The 20,215-nt window shown below is 37.4% G+C and overlaps 1 protein-coding gene across 1 annotated transcript in view; it reads left to right on the top strand.

Annotated features, from left to right (window-relative positions):
- Positions 1 to 18,413, top strand: part of LOC127414637 (protein bicaudal D homolog 2-like) — a 45,026-nt gene extending 26,613 nt beyond the window's left edge. Inside the window, exons 7-10 of the mRNA XM_051652822.1 lie at positions 3,136 to 3,315; positions 3,812 to 3,963; positions 11,600 to 11,933; positions 16,767 to 18,413. Of these exons, the coding sequence (XP_051508782.1) occupies positions 3,136 to 3,315; positions 3,812 to 3,963; positions 11,600 to 11,933; positions 16,767 to 16,772 (672 nt within the window). The 3' untranslated portion in view covers positions 16,773 to 18,413. The remainder of the gene's footprint in view (positions 1 to 3,135; positions 3,316 to 3,811; positions 3,964 to 11,599; positions 11,934 to 16,766) is intronic.
- The last annotated feature ends 1,802 nt before the right edge of the window (positions 18,414 to 20,215 follow it).

Below are 20,215 nucleotides of genomic sequence, written 5' to 3'. Positions count from 1 at the left end.
TACTTTGTGGCTATTTGAGTCTTTGAGGCTTACTTTGTTTAAAGGATAGCAGAAACAGTGTTTGTCAAAGCATAGGGCTTTTCACTTTTTCTGAAGAATAATCTGGGGAAGGAATTAAAACACTGCAGATATAAATATGCTACAAACTCACATAGAGTGAAAATATGAACAATTAATCTACAAAATATCTGTAGAGTTCTACACTTTAAGAGGTATGTTTATTTTGTTTTACATATATTTATATTTGTTTATATTTATATATCTGCATATTCTGGCCAACTTTCTTTTTATTGATTTAAAAAAAAAAAACAAAAAAAACATTACACACAGTTCTGTGAGTAATTGACATTAAATTTTAAGCATTGTCATCAGTGTCCTGCTGTGTGACACTTTCTTCATCTATTTTAAACCACATTTTATGATCTTGTATAGCTATCTATACATATATTATATTTTATTATTATTATAATTTTTGTTTCCACAACCTCATATGAACTAAGACAATAGTTTATTTTCACTTCTAAAAACAAGTTGAAAGGTGATTAAGATCTTAAAAAAATAAATGCTGACTTGTCACAGCATCTAAAATACACACTTTTCCTTGTACTTTCATGTACACTTTAACCTAACATCTGTATGTTGGGAAAAACGTTTTCTGACATGTTATTTGTATGATCTATAAAGTGCCTATATTTAGTGCTTTCTCTAAAAAATCCACTCATCACATTTAGAGTGGTTTATATATGTTTTGAAGTCATGACTAGCAGTCAATCGATTTTTATTTATTTATTATTTGTTTATTTATTCAAAAATTTGAAAATGAAATCAATGAGCAGGTGTGTTGTTGTGTGTTGCGGGCCAGGTTTGGTGGGCCACTCTGGGCCAGAAAGTCCTGGGCCAATTTTTAGTCCCAGTCTGCCCCTGCCTGTCATTGTAGTGGAGCATTGTGCCTAGAGTAAAGGATCGATCTTGGGATTTAAGAATCGATATGGAGATCGTTAAAATGAAGATTGCAATGCATCGGAAAATCAATATTTTTCATGTCAAAAAGGTTGCAGACTCCTACTGTATATCATTTAATGATTATTTAAATGACAAAGTACACTGGTGGCCAAAAGTTTGGAATAGTGAACAGATTTTGCTCTTATGGAAAGAAATTGGTACTTTTATTCCCCAAAGTGGCATTCCACTGATCACAATGTATAGTCAGGACATTAATAATGTGAAAAATTTCTATTACAATTTGAAAAAAAAATTCTTAAACTACTTCAAAGAGTTCTCATCAAAAAATCCTTGCCACAGATGTGGCTGTCTTGTCGGGCACTTCTCACGCACCTTACAGTCTAGCTGATCCCACAAAAGCTCAATGGGGTTAAGATCAATAACACTCTTTTCCAATTATCTGTTGTCCAATGTCTGTGTTTCTTTGCCCACTCTAACCTTTTTCTTTTTGATTTTCTGTTTCAAAAGTGGCTTTTTCTTTGCAATTCTTCCCATAAGGCCTGCACCCCTGAGTCTTCTCTTTACTGTTGTACATGAAACTGGTGTTGAGCAGGTAGAATTCAATGAAGCTCTCAGCTGAGGACATGTGAGGCGTCTATTTCTCAAACTAGAGACTCTGATGTACTTATCCTCTTGTTTAGTTGTACATCTGGCCTTCCACATCTCTTTCTGTCCTTGTTAGAGCCAGTTGTCCTTTGTCTTTGAAGACTGTAGTGTACACCTTTGTATGAAATCTTCAGTTTTTTGGCAATTTCAAGCATTGTATAGCCTTCATTCCTCAAAACAATGACTGACTGACGAGTTTCTAGAGAAAGCTGTTTCTTTTTTGCCATTTTTGACCTAATATTGACCTTAAGACATGCCAGTCTATTGCATACTGTGGCAACTCAAAAACACAAAGACAATGTTAAGCTTCATTTAACGAACCAAATAGCTTTGAACTGTGTTTGATATAATGGCAAGTGATTTTCTTGTACCAAATTAGCAATTTAGCTGAGTGATGGCTGCTGGAAATGGGGCCTGTCTAGATTTGATCAAAAATTACTTTTTTCAAATAGTGATGGTGCTGTTTTTACATCAGTAATGTCCTGATTATACTTTGTGGTGAGCTGAATGCCACTTTGGTGAATTAAAGTACCAATTTCCTTCCGAAACAGCAAAATCTGTACATTATTCCTAACGTTTGGCCGCCAGTGTATGTACATACAATAATATGCTACCACACATGTTTTATAGGCATAAAACATAACACTCAATTTTACACAACATATAACGGGGACCCTGCTCTGTCTCTCTACCTACAAAGGTGTCCTTGGCCTCAAAATAGTTGAAGACGCCTGGTTTATACTATAAAAAATTGTTGCTCAGTTAAATATAAGGGAATGTAAATAAAAAATGGCACCATTTCCATTTCTCAAATTTTTCATTTGTAAAGCTTGTAAGGCATGAATTAAAAACAAATGTGAGGTCATTTATGACCCCATCCAAAGAAAAATCTGTTCAGGCTGCTTTATGATGCCTGTTTGAATCTTCCATAATGCCAAACTTTTCAGAATCAGATCAGAATCTGAATGAGCTTTATTGCCAAGTGTGCTCACGTACACAAGGAATGTTTTTTTGGATACAGGAGAAACAAGCAAGTGCACACAGAACATTACAGTGAGACAGAATATACAACAAGGTAAGAGTATAAATGGACATACAAAAAAATAGGACATATAACAGAATGCCATATGTACATGTGCAAGTGCTAAAATACTGTATGTGCAAGGTATGGGTATGTACAGTTATTGAATTAAATATGAGTGAATTTACATATGTACATTTACATATTTATACATTATTGCACTATGGGGAGTCCTGAAGGCAGTTTAATTGTTCATGTAAAAACTGTCCTTGTGCCTGGTTATCCTGGCACTGAGTGCTCTGTAGCGCCGGCCAGAGGGCAACAGTTCAAAAAGGGAGTGGGCAGGGTCTGTGGGGTCCCGAGTAATTATACCTGCACGTTTCCTCTCAGCAGTCCTGACTGTCTGTTGTTTGACTACAACTGCATTCGATCAAATGAATTAAACTAAACAGTGTTACATAGTTCCAATATGAATATCTAAATCTATGCTTTTTCAACGTTTCCAGTTGGCAGTGGACCTGTGCAGACAGCGCAACCTATTGCCCTGTCCATCAGTAGGAGGCAGCACTGAGTCAGACCATGACGCAGAAGCACTGCTTGAGGATGTGTTAAAACTCAAGTCCCTCTTGAGCACCAAGCGAGAGCAGATAGCCACCCTCAGAACTGTCTTAAAAGCCAACAAACAGGTACATAACATGGTCGCTAAATAGATTTTGTTGCATGAATGCTACAAAACATTGCTATTCAAGAAAGTATAAAGCCCTTACAAATCATTTTCTAAATTGGGTTACAAGAATGCTCACCCATATGGGTTCAGACCCACTGAAGTCTGCTTTGAGAAATTCACAAAGTTCATTGGGCAGTTGAAAGAAACACCTTAAGAGCAGAACAACAGATACATTTCTTTGCACTGAAAGACAATACTTTCAGTGCTGGCAAACTACAGGCTTTGTCATGCCTTTCATTCCATTGGCAAATTTGTTTTGCAGGAGATAATAAAAAAATTTGATGAAGCTTTACATCTTTATATGAACACTTTTTGTTGTGAACTGGTTGAACAACTCTGAAGTATTTACCATCCAATACCTGCCTCCTGCGTAACATTTGTCTCGGTACTTTAGTTAAGTATTGCCGCCGAATATCTTACATTTTGGATATATTTTAGAATTTTTTTTATTCCAGACGGCCGAGTTGGCTTTGACCAACCTGAAGACAAAGTATGAGACCGAGAAGAGCATGGTGTCCGAGGCTGTGCTGAAGCTGAGAAATGAAATGAAGGCCCTGAAGGAGGACGCGGCCACCTTCTCCTCCATACGGGTCATGTTTGCAAACAGGTATGATAGGATTACACGTGTGCAGACTACTTTGCTTACTCGCAGCCTAAGGGAATTCCTCAGAAGACAGAGTACGTGTGGCACTTGTTCCATGCTCAAGAGTGATTACACTCTCTTGTTTTGGACTGCATGATAATGGTGAAAATGATAATCATGATTAGTGCCCGACCGATATATCGGTATCTGCGTATATTTTACCGATATGTGCTGATATGAAAACTTTTATTCAGCACATATAATGCAGAAAACAATGCTTTAGAATTTGTGTCATTACGTAGTTTGTCCAGCAGAGCGCACTCCGACTCCATTGTTTACAGTGCTGACTCTGAGCTGACGGTGGCTCTGCAGACAGGGCGGAGTTAAACGGTGCGGGTTTGAGCGATCTCTTCTCATTAAATTGCTAAATAGTTTGTGAAATACATACTGGAAAGTTAATAAACAATGACCCCATCATTTTCCCTTTTCAAGATAACTAATATAACGTTAACCCTGTCCCTGACAACCATGTCACTCATGTCTGTTTACTGTTAGCCAGCTATAGTTTGTCAGTGCAGTCAGTAATGTAGCAGATTGAAAGGTAAACATCAGAGCATCTTTTTGCAGCTCAGCAGACAACGGTGCAATGGTGGATTGTGTGTGGTTAGTGTTGATTTCACGCTACGTTGTTACCTAGTTGCTGAGACGCAATGCTGGATAGTAAATAAACAATGTCCAACTTTTACTCGCCATGAAAACGAGCTTATAGCTAACTAGCTAATCACGTAGCTACTTTCATACCTTGTCAGCTGAGTGGAAGCTAATGTGTAAACATGTGTTCACCAAACTGTTTTGTTCAGGATTCACAGTTTGGTACCCCCTTCAACCGAACAATTCGAGTCGTTGCATTTATAAAATGTAATATTTAGAAGTCTGGTTTTCCAGACATTAAAATAGGATACATAATAAAAGTAGATTTAATAAATAGTATATTTGCCCTGTGTAAATAATAATATATAGGAACTGTATCTAAATAAATGAGGGGTGATAAATAAATAATAATACAACAGGCTGGAAAAATAGACATTTATTCATTTTAATATCATATATATATATATATATATATATATATATATATATATATATATATATATATATATATATATATATATATATTGAATGTGTTGAAACTTGACACCGGGCGACGCACCCTAAAAACGGCACCGTTAGAACGGTTTCATGCTGAAAAGCCGCTTAAAAGTACGTTTTTTTTTTTTTTTTTTTTTCTCTCTCGTAAATGTAAGCGAGTGTAAATGCCATCATCATATGTGTCGAAAGGACTGAAGCCTGTCAACCAAAACATGAGCTCATTGATGTTATTAAATGAGTCTGCTATCTTATTCCATCTGTTACTCCTGGTCGGAGGCTGCCGTAAATATTTTGTTTATACGTAGGGTTACGTCCTACATAAATTTAATGGTGCAACGCTCAAATATTTAGAAGAGCGTAAATTGTGACTTGGTGGCCATTTACGCTACAACTAGGCTAAGTTGTAATGTACATATAGCTGGTGCCACCGGCCCCTGATGTTTATTTAGCTATTTATTTTATTTGAATTTATTCTTTATTTTAATGGTCAGCATTTGACTGATACTAAACATACAGTACTGATGTTTATTTGGCTATTTATTGTATTTTTATTCTTTATTTAAATGGTCAGCAATTGACTGATACTAAACATACAGTACTGATGTTTATTTTATTTTATTTATTTTATTCTTTATTTAAATGGTCAGCAATTGACTTATACTAACAGTACTGATGTTTATTTAGCTATTTATTGTATTTTTGTTTATTTTCTCAGGGTTCATTTCTAGAATTTGTTGACAATGTATAATAATAATAGTGTCAAATATTCTTTGAAAAAAATATTTGTTTAAGAAAGCAGCCTTCTGAGTACCTTTGCATAGTCATATCGGTGTAAAATCGGAGCACAATCCACATAGAAAAGGTCTGTTTTCATTCCAGCTCAAAAATTAACTATATCGGCCACCATATCGGTAATCGTGAATTTCCCCCCTCTAAAATCAGTATTGGCCTCAAAAATCCCATATCAGTCGGGCTATAATCATGAATATTTTGCTAAATTTTAATCACGATTATTCTGTTATTTGAAAACTTTTTTTAATTAAAGGGCTGCACAATTTGAACAAAGTAAATAAATAAATACTGTTGCCACTTCTTAGATCTTGATTCTGAAAGAACAAAAAACATAAAATTACATTTAAACAGTAGCTCTAAATTTAAATAAGTTGTTAGAACTATGTTTGAATTATGTTTGAAATTAGGAAACAAACGGGATAATAATGGGCTCATATAAGTAAATATGCTCTTCAATTTTTAAAACGGGGGAGAGAATTTCCTGTAGATTTGATAAAATAATGTCACTTGATGAATGTCCTTGTACTTGAAAACCATGAACAAAACTAAGCAACATAAAAGGAAATGCGACCCAGGATACATTAAATACAGGTTACGTTTTTACTATGGTGGGTCGCCACTTGATTTCCAATGTAAAATCTGGGTGTAAAATCAGTTGAGAACCACTGAGTTAAAGGTACAGACAGGAGCAGTTTGGCTGCGCTGTCGCGCACCTACAGTATATGTTAATTGTTAATAATCATAGGACATTACTTTAAAAGCTCACATAGCTGATGTTATTTTTTATTTAGTAGTTAACATGCTTTAGTTATATAACATTTTATAGTTACATGCTATTTTTTTATCATGTTTATAATTTGGTTTATTATTATAATTCTGTTAGCTTTCTTATTTATTCTATTTATGAAATTTATTTTCAAAAGGGAAACTTTTTTTTAAAACATACTTCAATTTAAAAAAATGGTTTCAAGTTTCAATTATAATAAAGCGTTTGTTCAACCAAAAAAAAAAAAAAACCTTCTGGGTCATTGTAACTGATAATAATAATAATTGTGTAATACCGTATACCGTGAAACCGTGATATTTTCTGAGACTGTTATAGTACCGTGAAAATCTCTTACCATTGCAACCCTAGTTTACACTTGCATCCTCTTTTAAGGTCCATTCGTTATTATTATTATTATTATAATAATTATTATTATTATTAATATTATTTTTATATCCCCATACCCTACAGTAATATATAGGCTAATAGTAATATATTTCTGTAATAATTGAGCATGCAGAATTGCTATACAGTCTCAAGCATCTATTTTGAAGGAAGCCTAATTATTTTATCAAGCCTTTTATTTTGAATGATGACATTATTGTTTCTGTGTGTTACCAGAAGATGTGACAGTGCCATTTTGTGCTCCTTCCATACATGGAGAAATGCTCTTGCCTCTTCCTCGCTCCACACAAACCCAGTGCCATGGGGTTACTTTAGATTTGTTACACACGTGTTATGGCCAAATATATTTGGAATTAGGCAAATGTGCAACTGAGATAAATGCGTAGCGCTTTAACGTTAGCGACGTGCACGAACCGAACTCGGAGCACAGCTGTTCTGTACAAAACATACATTATCAAAGCACGTGATCGAATTAATTTCATGTGCATCAAGCACAGAACGGCGTATCATTATCCTCGTGTGCTGCACATACGAGACTCGTAAGCATCTGTGGTGCGGTTCTGTATTTCAGCACGTGCTTGAAAGAGAAACAGTGATTGGTCAGTAGCGAACTTCTGAAGAGAGCGTGACTGGTCAGGTGAGTTGATAACGGACTAGAAAAGAGCTTGTGATTTGATCTAACATCCGTAGACACAGCCTATAATGAAAATGAACAACAATTTGCAACTTTACCTGGCTGACACCTTCTGTTTGCTAGCTCACTAATATCGCAGAAGATTATGCATAATTAACCGTGAGAGGCAGAAAAACGATTAATTGTGCAGCCCTACTCTTGTTTGTAAACAGGGTTATGATTTATGAACTGCAGATGAGTTCTTGAGAACAGGAATTCCTGTTGAAATTCTGAGTTACATTTTTTGTAGATTTAACATTTAAATCAAATCTGCATGCTCATTGGTTGCCTTGGGCCAAAATAAATAATAAAACAGAAACTAAAGTGATATACAGTGGATTAATAGTTGTATAACCCACTTTGTGGTAAAGGATTGCAGGCAGAATGTTTGTTTACATATGCAAAAGAAGTTTGAGAGGTCTTAGAGATACTGAGCCATAGAGATTAGACCGTCATGACCTCGTGGGGTCCTGTGGTCCTAAGAGCAAACTAATCAGATTGTGATTTTAAGCTCCCACATGCTCTTTTCACATGCTGATTAACGTGCAGAGTCTGGTGTCCCTTGTGCAGACAAGTGCTGATTTCTGAGCTGAGGTCATAGATCAAGATTCAAGTGAGTGATGAGTAGTGGAAATGAGGATAAAAACTATATCACTGTGAGTTTTAACCCTTCTGTTTTGGTGAAAATACCAAATAACCGTTTTTGTTCGGGTAAAAATAGACCCGGTAGAGTACCCTGGAAATACAGCACTTCCCTTTTGATTACAAACATGAACATTACCATAGGCTTTTTACATTAGACACAAGCTTTTTAAAATAGCATTTCACCTGGAAAGAGCGCCACCTATATATAAGTGGTGATACAATTCTTTTACCGTATATATATAAATTGTAACTGTTTAAAGCAAATACAGAATCATGGATTTTATTCTGAAATTGTTTTATTTCAGAATATAAATGTCTGCCTGGCAAAAAATCCCATAGACTTGCATTAAAAAGGTCCCCACACATCTAGGGATCAGGATGTCATGAGACTTGGGGATGCTTTCTTTTGACTTTGGGCCAATATGCAACCATCTTGCAACCATTTAGGATGGTTTCACATGTAGTACATTTTAATTGAACCAAACCCAATTCAGTTAAAGTAAACCAGAAAGGGAACCTGCTGCAAATGACCTCATTGTTTTTGATGTTCACAATGTAAGTGGACTTTTTGGTCCTCTTAGAGTTGATGTGGTCTTAGACCCCTTGTTCTTCACACCACAACTTCTTTAGAACTCAAATCCCATTGCAGCTGGGGCAGTTGCAATTATTACATTTGGCTAACAATACATACATATATTTGTGATTATGATGATTAATTGTCGTACAAAATGTCATACTTCATGTGTATGTGTGCTTTTTTCATATTCAGAATGTATTTGTATTTAACCCTTTAAGCACGGATGGGCCCAGAGGAAAAAAAAATAGTTATCAAAATATTAATAACTACAGTTTTGACCAACACAAAGTAGGGATCATTTTAAAGCTTTTAAGCTCTCCTTTACCATGCAAGTAGGCAGCATTATAGCCAAATCTGTGCAAGTGTTTTAAAATTTGCAGACAAATCTGAAGTGTTCCATTTTGATAATTCATTAATCATTTTGCACTGTTCTTATTCTTGTAATCAGTAAAAAACTAGGGATGCACGATATATCGGTGGCCGATAACCGGGAAAATCTAAATATAATTATCGCACAGATAATGGAATTTCCGCCGATAATTTGTTACGGTTTATTTGCTTGCGGCTGAGAATCTCTGACTGCCTGCAGCGTCTTTCCTTCAGGCAGAGACTCGGGACAGCCGCAAGCGACAGTGCTCGTGCGCGCACACAGCGTGTCTGTTTGAGTGAAAGCCAAGCTCATGTTGCTCTGTGTGGATTATTTTAACATCTCTGCATATTGTTGCGTTGTTTTGGGTTTTAATTCAGGATCATCTGCTGTAAGTAACGACATGCCATTTCCCATATTCTGTTCATGTTTTATGAGGCAATAAATGTAAATGCAACAAAAACATTTATGTATGTTACTTGGGGGGTAATCATTTTCACTTATTACTTAATGAAACATAAACAGAATGTGGGAAATTTCACATAGTTACTTAAAGCTAGGGATGCGGTTATATGCGATTATACGGTTTCACTATTAACCATGATTAAAAATGTCACAGTTAATTTAACTGCAAGAATTTAGAATCCATGGTTAAAGCCGTGAAATTCTTTATTTAGACGTGGCAAAAATAATATACATAATGTATAAATAAATAATATAAAAGAGTTATTCATAAGATTTTGTAAGCCTAAATGTAAAAACTCTTGTGCCTGTGTGGGTACTGGAGCTGTTGCTATGGTTACATACGGTGGCCGCGTGGTGCTTAGCCATGTGTCGCGGAATAAACGGAAACTTTCAATTTGGCTGCGATCATTAATATTACACCATGTATACAGAGTTTAGGGTTTAATTTTTGTTACATGCCATTTATTGCCTCATTTTGGTTTAATGCATTATCACAGCTGTTTGAAGTTCATTATTCCCTCTCTGTTAGCGTTTACAGGATTACTGTAAACACACATATAAATGGGCACCATACAGTTTATGCAAGTGTATTGTCATTTATTTCTCATTCAGATCAGCATTCATCTGTAATATATGCACATTTCTGTTACATCTGCCAAACCTTAAATAGCAGCAAGTCCAAATTCCAAGCTTTTAAATGACACATTTTTCAAATGAAAAGATTTTAAGGAATAAGCTAACAGTTCCTGGTTAAAGGATTAAATATAATAATATATATATATATCATGTATCATGTATCGGTATCGGCTACAATGAGCTGTGAATTATCGGTTATCGGTATCTACCCAGAAATTCCATATTGGTGCATCCCTAGTAAAACATCAGATTGATCAAATAGCCATGTGTCATATGTTGTTGGAAAGCATATTAGTTTTACTCAGACAAAAATTTAGCGAGTAATGAGTACGTATATTACATTTATGCATTTGGCAGATGCTTTTATCCAAAGCGATAACAATCCCCAATACCCCTGGAGCACCTGGAGTTAAGTGCCTTGCTCAAGGACACAATGGTGATGGCTGTGGGGATTGAACCAGCCACCTTCTGATTACCACTTATGTGCTTTAGCCCACTACGCCGCCACCACCTTATATGCCGCATTTTCCCTTATAACCTCACAAAAAATAAACAGAACATAAAATATCATTACTTCGAGGAGATGATTAACTTTCAAACGAGCCCACACAAAAGGTAATCGGATGCATAGATGTGCATTAGATAATTGACACAAAGCACAATGTGCATAGTGCACACAGCATCTGGCTGTCTGGCATCTTGCAATCTGGCTGAAAACACATTAGCTTTCCTGAATCAGATGATGTCATCAGAAATTATGTAGTTTCATGGAATGCTAAACCAATCAGATTGGGTTCAGATTGGTGCAAAAATCATCCATATTTGGGCAAAGAGACATGTGATTGGTAACCGTTACATATGGCCACCAGGAGATGGCGCCAAGTAGATGACACAGACTTGATGCAGACTCATTAAGTCAAATGGCACTCATTCTGTGAAATCTCATTACTAAATTCATATCTGCATGCTATGCAAACCTTTAGTCATTGTTGTGTTTGCATGTGTAATTAGTTCTTATGTACAATTATTATGTTTTATTTGTTTGGCGAGGCTTTTGGACACTTGGATAAATAATTTTAGTAAAGCATTTTATTGCTTGGACTTTAGGTCTGTTGTGTTTGTATATAGTGCCCTCTCGAGCACAAACAATATCTTGTTTTCTTATCTCTCCCCCTCTTTTCACAGATGGGACCAGTACATAACACAGTTAGATGAGATGCAGAGACAGCTTGCAGCAGCTGAGGATGAGAAAAAGACACTCAACTCTCTCCTCCGCATGGCCATCCAGCAGAAGCTGGCACTGACCCAGCGGTTGGAAATTCTAGAGGCTCCTTTTTCCCCTGTCAGCAATGGTGGCAGTCCTCGCCACTCCCGGACCAAGCACCTAACCAAATCAGGCCGTGCCCCACGGAGCCCCTTGAGAAGCAGTCCACGTTCCAGTCCGGTGCTAGTGCCTACTGGTCCCCAGAACATTAGTGGCCACATGAAGGCACTGTCCCGTAGCCTTCACTGCAGCCCTGTAAGAGCGCCCTCTTCATCTTTTTCTGCCTCAAATGAACCTGATTCCTCTACATCCACGCAGAGTCTGGTATCTGTCGGCCTTGCACGTGACACTACATTCATTCGTAGTTATGGGTCAAGTTCGTCTCACTCGCTAGATGACTCTACTGGTGGCTTGGGGCCTTTCGCAATTTGGTCACGACAGCCCAAGGTTTTCGAGCCTCAGGCAAAAGGCCTGCAAGTGTCAGCACCATTGCGCAGTAACACGTTTATTAAAGCACGTCGCTCATCTTTACCAGTGACCAAACCTGGTTCCTTCTGTTCACGTTCAGTTGAAACCATTGGTATGCATTTAGGCAGAATTGAAGGCACACGAACAGAGAAAAGAGGTAAAGTCACTATGGAGGAAAATGATCTAAAACCTTCAAAGAAGTCTAATGCAGAACGTGTGTTTCTCAAAAAGCAGTCTAACATCTCAAAATCCCGATCCACAGAGGATACTAGTGCAAGTCATTTAGCTTGTTCAAATGTGCCATCAAACATACAGCCTAGATTTCCATCCAACAGACTCCCTCGGGGAACCTTAAGTGTAGCATCTTCTAGTGGTCAATCCACTTTGTACAGTCCAAAAGAAAAAAAACAGAGATCATCTTTCCCCCGCAGAACAAAATCATCTTACAGGCTAGGGAATCATTCAAACTTGTGTCATGACACTGTTGAGGAAATGCTTTCCAATACAAGTCGAGAAATTAGGAGGCATCAAGATCAACTCAAAAAACAGCAAAGAGGTGATGCAACAAACAAGCCAATGCATACCTACACACACCAGAAGTTCAGAGCTAAATAACTGCTCAGTTGTCAGTTACATACTCATGCCACAAAAGTAACAGAATATTAAAATTACCGATTCAGAAACAGATGCCTTTAACAACAAAGACCCCATTTACACCTGGTATTAAGAAGCGTCTCGGGTGATCCGATCACATGTGGTCTGGCGAGACACATTGCTGTTTACATCTGGTCAAATAAGGCCCCTTTTCCACCTGGTATTAAGATGCGTTTCAGGTGATCCGATCACATGTGGTCAGGTGAGACACATGGCTGTTTACACCTGGTCGTTTAAATGCATCTCCTGTGACCACTTGTGTTCGGATTTGGAGGGGAGAGTTTCTGTTTCATGACAACATACATCAATCACTATTTCGATGTTACTGCATGAAAATAAAGCACAACAAAGTCAGAAAAGACAAAGAAAGCATGAAAAAAATGGCGCGCTGTTTCTTCCAGATGCGGTTGAAATTTAATCTAAGCACAAACACAACATGTCAAGCAGAATTAACCATTATTTTAGTGGATTACCTGTATTGAAGGAGCTTCAGGTGTTCGTGCTCGTCATCTGTGTTGATATCAGGCACACTAAAGAAGACTCTCCAGTAGTCCACTGTTTTGAGCATGTTCAGCTCAAGGATGTTGTGACTGCACCAGACAGCCAGCTGTTCAATCTCCCATCTGTTTGCAAACTTGTCACAGGCCGATGACTGTGGTGTCGTCTGCAAACTTCAGGAGCTCGACAGAGGGGTCCGTTGCAGTGCAGTCATTCGTGTACAGGGAGGAGAGCATTGGAGAGAGAACGCATCCCTGAGGAGCACCAGTGCTAATAGTGAGGGTCCCGGATGTGAGTTTCCCCAGTCTCACTAGCTGCTGCCTATCTTCAGAAAGCTGGCGATCCATCGACAGATTGGGGTGGGTAGGGAGAGCTGGGTCAGTTTGGTTGAGAGAAGATCAGGATTGATGGTATTGAAGGCTGAACTGAAGTCCACAAATAGGATCCTTGCATAAGTCCCAGGTCTGTTGAGGTGTTGCAGGATATAATGCAGTCCCATGCTGACAGCATCATCCACAGACCTGTTTGCTCTTTAAGCAAACTGAAGGTGGTCCAGCGATGTCCTTCAGGTAGGCCAAAGACAGTCTCTCAAACGACTTCATGACCACAGACGTGAGAGCGACAGGTCTGTAGTCATCAAGTCCTGCGATTTCGTTTTTTTGGGGGGACCGGAATGATGGTGGAGCTTTTGAAGCAGCAGGGAACTTCACACTGCTCCAGTGATCTATTAAAGGTCTGTGTGAAGATGGGGGCCAGTTGGTCAGCGCAGACTTTCAGACAGACAGGTGAATCACCATCTGGGCCTGAAACTTTCCTAGTCTTTTGTTTCCAAAAGACCCGGCACACATTCTCCTCACAGATCATAAGTGCAGATTGAGTAGGAGGAGGGGGGTTACAGCAGGTGTTGGTGTGTGCATGTGAAGTGAAGATCAGAGCGGGGGAGGGGTGTGAGACTGAGCTTTTCAAACCTGCAGTAAAACACATTCAGTTCATCAGCCATTAGTTGACTCTCTACAGAGTGAGGGGGAGGTGCCTTGTACTTGGTGATGCTTTTCAGGCCTTTCCACACAGATGCACGTTAGTTGGCTGAAAACTGGTTTTTCAGCTATTCAGAGTAGCTTCTTTTAGCCACTTTGATTTCCTTAGTGTGTTCCTGGCCTGATTGTATAATATTTTATCCCCACTTCTGTAAGCATCCTCTTTGGCATGACGAAGCTGTCTGAGTTTTCCTGTAAACCATGGTTTATCATTATTGAATGATAAAAATGTCCTAGTAGGTGTGCACATATCCTCACTGAAACTGATATATGATGTCACAGTATCTGTGAGCTCGTCCAGGTCTGTGGCTGCAGCTTCAAAAACACTCCAATCAGTGCAGTCAAAGCAGGCTTGTAGTTCCAGCTCTGCTTCATTAGTCCATCTTTTTACAGTCCTTACTAAAGGCTTAGCTGATTTTAGTTTCTGCTTGTAGGTCGGGAGAAGATGAATTAGACAGTGATCAGGGAGTCCTAAAGCTGCACGTGGGACGGAGCGATATGCATCCTTTACAGTGGTGTAGCAGTGGTCCAGTATATTTCTGTCTCTGGTGGAGCATGAGATGTGTTTGTATTTTGGCAGTTCACGGGCGAGGTTAGCTTTATTAAACTTTCCCAGAATAATAAGTGATTCCGGGTGTTGTTGCTCCATGTCTGTAACATGATCAGCCAGGTGTTGCAACACTGTATTCACGCACGCTTGTGGTGGGATGTACACACTCACCAGAATAAACGAAGAAAACTCCCGTGGCGAGTAGAAAGGCTTACAGTTAATAAAGAGCGCTTCCAAATTAGGACAGCACATCTTCAATGCTGTTACATCTGTACACAAACTTTCACTGATGTAAAAGCATGTTCCACTGCCTCTCGTTTTGCCCGATGATTCCGCAACACGTTCCGCTCTGAACAGCTGGAAACCCGGCAGATGAAACGCGCCGTTCAGCCAGGTTTCCGTGAAACACAGAGCAGTGGAGTTAGAAAAGTCCTTATTTGTTTGAGTGAGCAGAAGCAGTTTGTCCCTTTTGTTGGCGAGGGAGTGGACATTTGGCAGATGAATACTCTTCAGCGGAGTCCTTAAGCTGTGTTGACAAAGCTTCACAAGCGCGCCAGCTCGCTTCCCTCACGTGCGTCTTTTGGATCGCTTGTAGATCACTGCTGCACCTCTAGCTAAGATATTTACATATTGTGAAACTGATTGTGAAAGAGTGACCAAAAACATGACAAACAAACAAAAGGAAAAAAACGCTAGAGAGCTCCACCCCAAAGTAGCCATCTGCTGTGCCATCTTGAACAATAGCAACCAAAGAAAAATGATTGGTTGATCATGTATTTAAGCCCCTTTCCCCAGCCCCGAGACTAAATGTAACCCTAAAGTACTCCTAAAATCTGAATTTTGGGGGTTTATGAGAATGTTATTCAAGCATTTAGCCCTAAGCCTCAACCCTAGACCTAACTGCTAATTTACCCCTAAAATCAGAGAGAAATAAATTTTTTGACAAGTTTAACCCTGTAAACCCAACCCTAATTGGTAGCTATGCTGTTTCAGGACCAACAAGGATGTTACAGGTTTCCTGCAGATCCTTAAGTCTTAAATTCAGTTTTCCAAAATTTAAGGTCATAAAAAGTCTTAAATATCCTAAATGATACAACAAAAGTCTTAATTATCATTTAAAGAGGTCTTAAATTTGAGGGCGGAAAGACAGGAATTTTGATATGACTTAATGTGATTTATCAAACTTCAAAAGATTATGATCCGATTAAATAAATGCATGCGCTGCGTCCTTCAGTGTGAAAACACGGCACTGTTGTATTTTCTCTAAGTACGTGGGGGCTTGTGAGTGTATTCAGCTGTTGCAGAGCAGTTTATGAAAAGCGATTTATTAATGATCAAATGTTGATGATGATATAGTGTTGATGAAATATGACAATGTTTACTTTTAATTGTTTATATTAATACATTGTAGAGTATTGTAGGAGTGCACATTTTATTTCCCTTATCTTTTTGAATGAGCAGCTGGAAGTGGTGAAGTGCAAACATTTCAAAATAAGAGTCCCTGATGTATTTCAGCGTTTAAAGTTAAAAGTTATGCACTGTGAATCTCTTTAAGTAAGAGTGTGTGATACATGATTTATTATGAGATTGTGTGGGTTTGTTTTGGTATGGGAATACGGTATTAATTTGATTTGTTCAGGTCTTGAAAAAGGTCTTAAAGTCTTAAATTTGATTTGAAAAACTCTGCAGCAACCCTGCTGTTAATCCAGGAACATGTACTACTTGGGTAAATCACATTAAGATTCCCACAATAATATTTTAGTAATTATTACCTTGTAATTTAAGTTAGTAATGTAATTGTTTTTATTTCAACTGCCAACCTACTGTTTGGCATATGTATGGATGAACACTTTTGACTTGTCTCTTATTATATCTTTACAGAGATGAAAACTTCTTATTTACTCCCTCTATGCTCCAATATATTTATGTGGACCTCATGAACATCCTTACCCTGCTGACCTGCCCCATCATCCTCCTCATCACAGACCACACCTCATTGGGCCTCTCTTCATCTCTCTGGTGCCTCTCCATCACCTGTGTTTTCTTTTGGTTATCATTTTTTGTTTGTTGGATCAAGTGTTGTTCAGCTTTAAGGAGCTGAAAGCTGAACACTTTCATGTCATCTCATAATGACATATTGTGAGACTTTTCTTTCATTTTGTCATGGACATTTGTACCACTTCAAACTTGTCGAGATCAGTATTGTTTTAAATCTGACTGGCTTGGACTGACCATGCTTTGTTTTTTCCCAGAGATTTGGTTTAAGCAGCTTTTTTGTAGCTATCACGGAAGACATTCCTCAGGTATAACTGACCGGTTTTGTTTACATTTCTATGCAATTTACAGCAGCATGCTCATATCAGCCCCAATTAACTCATTCAAACCTCATCAAATGCTGATATTTTCCACTCCTGTTATTTTGTTGAATGATATAATAGTAGTTGCCAAGGCCTTTTTGAAGTGGTCAGCAATACGCACATATAACCAGAACAATCAACTATGCAGAATTTGAAAGAATTTACTGCTAATTATCTCATGCAAATAAATCGAATAACCAAACTGCCAGTTTTGCTGCCTACAACACAGGTTAACGAACAGCACTTTTAAGACTATTATGATTATTTGGTAGCACTTTACAATGTGGTTACTTTTGTTAACATGAACTAACAATAAACAATACTTTTACAGCATTTGTTAATCTATGTTAATGTTAATTTCAACATATACTAAAACATTTTTTTAAAAGTTGTATATGCTGACATTAGCTAATGCAGTATGAACTAACAATGAACAATTGTATTTTATTTACTAAGATTAATAAATACTGTAAAAAATATATTGTTAATTGTTAGTTCTTGATACCTAATGCATTAACTAATGTTAACGAATGGAACCTTATTGTAATTATTTTTATTATTCAAGACCGTGTCTAACGGCTCACTCCATATGGCAGTTGTTTTGTGTTAATGTCAAAGGGAGCATATTGTGAAAAATATATATATGAGGATGTGAAATAGTGCCTTAATATTTTGAATTCTTGAGTGCAAAATTGTAGATATTTGATTTAATATTTTGGTTATTGACCAGTGGAAAGATTTTTGATTGTTTTAAATCTAATTATGGACACTTGTTTATGCATGCATGTGTAGATATTGTTACATTCCCTACAGTTGGCTTGCTTTGTTAAAAGCTAGGCCTGAGCAACAGAAGTATTACACGGTTCTTGTCAGAACTGTGTGTGTGTGTGTGTGTGTGTGTGTGTGTGTGTGTGTGTGTGTGTGTGTGTGTGTGTGTGTGTGTAAGACATTGTGTCCAGTTGCCTGTGGACACACATCTTAAATGTATCTTGTCTTTAAAGATTTTTGGTGCATTTCAAAATTGCTTCCTGTTGTCTTTTTATTGTTTCGGCTCCTTCTTTAAGCTGATTGTCTTGTATATTTATATTTTATTGTTCACTCCTAACAGAATAGTACATTTCATGCAACATGTGTTGTTTGTGAAATGTGAAGTGTAAAAATAAAGATGTTTCAATGCTTGTTTATTTGTTGCCTTTAGTTTGCCTTACTGAGGATGAAGACCACAGTAACTTGCAAAATATGGAATATTAGTAGCCTAATTCTACGTATTAATCGCACTGCAGGACTATTTAAGTGAACTGCAAAAAGGAAGTTCAAAATGGTGAAACTACAGAAATCTGATGCGTTTGTAGTATTTTGAAATTACTGTTGCATATACAGGTACGTACTAATATGTGACTTATATTGGTGAAAAAACCCATACATGAACGTACATGTAATGTGTTTTCCCTATATTCCCGTATATCAGAGTTCTGTAGAGGAAAAAATATTAATCTGCATGCTGTTTATCTGTTTATGCTCTAAAGCCCAAATGTAGCATTGAAATAATGTAGTAGTGTTTGGATAGATGTAATACTTATATTAAAGATATTAAGATTTTTACCTTTGAATTGAAATGGTAAGCCAGTAAAGCTGCAACATTCAATTGTAGGTATAAATAATGCATAATTTAGTGGGAGACTGAAGGACAATAAATTGCTAATACCTAAACTGATGAAAGTCGCTCTAAGGAACTTCTTACTGTATGTTACTTATGATCTCCGAAATAGTCAATAGCTGGACCGTCAACATCTGCCAACTGTAGACAGCAGCGCGAAGAGCGTCATAATGATCCTGGTCGCTCTTTCTCATCCACCGCTTTTAAACCGGACCTTTGTGTGGGCTCGAATAGCGGGAGATAAAACGGCTTCTATACGGTAAGTTGTTGTTGTTTTTTTTTTTTTTTTTTTTTTTTCTCTCAGTGTGTGTTATTTTATTTATTTATTTATTTTTTAATTTATTTTAAGGATACTTGCAGTTGTCGTGCAAAATCATAAAATAGTAGAAATTAGATAATAAAGTTGATTTCTGTTGGCTAGTTTAAAAGGGGGTTTTGGGCGCTTTTCAGCTGGTCAGGGTGGAAGACCATTGTAAAGGGATAGTTCACCCAAAAATTTTTATTCTCTCGTGATTTACTCACCCTTATGCCATCCCAGATGTGTATGACTTTCTCTCATCTGCTGAACACAAATTATGATTTTTAGAACAATGTTTTAGCTCTGTAGGTCCATACAATGCAAGTTAATTTTTAAGATCTAAAAGCACAAAGGCAGCCTGAAAGTAATCCATACGACTCCAGTGGTTAAATCAATGTCTTCAGAAGTGATAAGTGTGGATGACAAACCGATCAATATTTAAGTCCTTTTTTACTATCAATCTCCACTTTCACTTTCATATTCTTCTTTTGTTTTTGTTCGCATTATTTGTGCATATCGCCACCTACTGGGCAGGGAGGAGAATTTATAGCAATAAAGGATTTAAATATTGATCTGTTTCTAACCAAACACCTATCATATCGCTTCTTAAGGATTGAACCACTGGAGTCATATGGATTACTTTTATTCTGCCTTTATGTGCTTTGTGGATCTTCAAAATTTTGTTACTCCTTCCCTTGCAGTATATGGCGCTACAGAGCTGAAATATTCTTAAAATCTTCGTTTGTGTTCAGCAGAAGGAAGAAAGTCATACACAACTGGGATGGCATGAGAGTGAGTAAATAATGAGAGAATTATTGCATGAACTATCTCTTTAAACCAGCAAGCCAGCCTGGGTTGTTTTTCCTCATCAGCACAGCTGTTCACTTAACCCTTCTATAGTGTAAGTAAAAAAATTACCCCATTTTGAGCTTTGCTTCTTTACAAAAAAAAAAAAAAAAAAAAAAAAAAAACATGATTTCCTTCATCTTAGTAGCATGAGTGTTGGTAACTTTTAATT

This window comes from Myxocyprinus asiaticus, chromosome 24, assembly GCF_019703515.2.
Source record: "Myxocyprinus asiaticus isolate MX2 ecotype Aquarium Trade chromosome 24, UBuf_Myxa_2, whole genome shotgun sequence".
In the NCBI taxonomy this organism is placed as follows: Eukaryota; Metazoa; Chordata; class Actinopteri; order Cypriniformes; family Catostomidae; genus Myxocyprinus; species Myxocyprinus asiaticus.
Note: the sequence above shows the minus strand (reverse complement) of the source record. Positions and strands in the feature narration are given on the sequence as shown.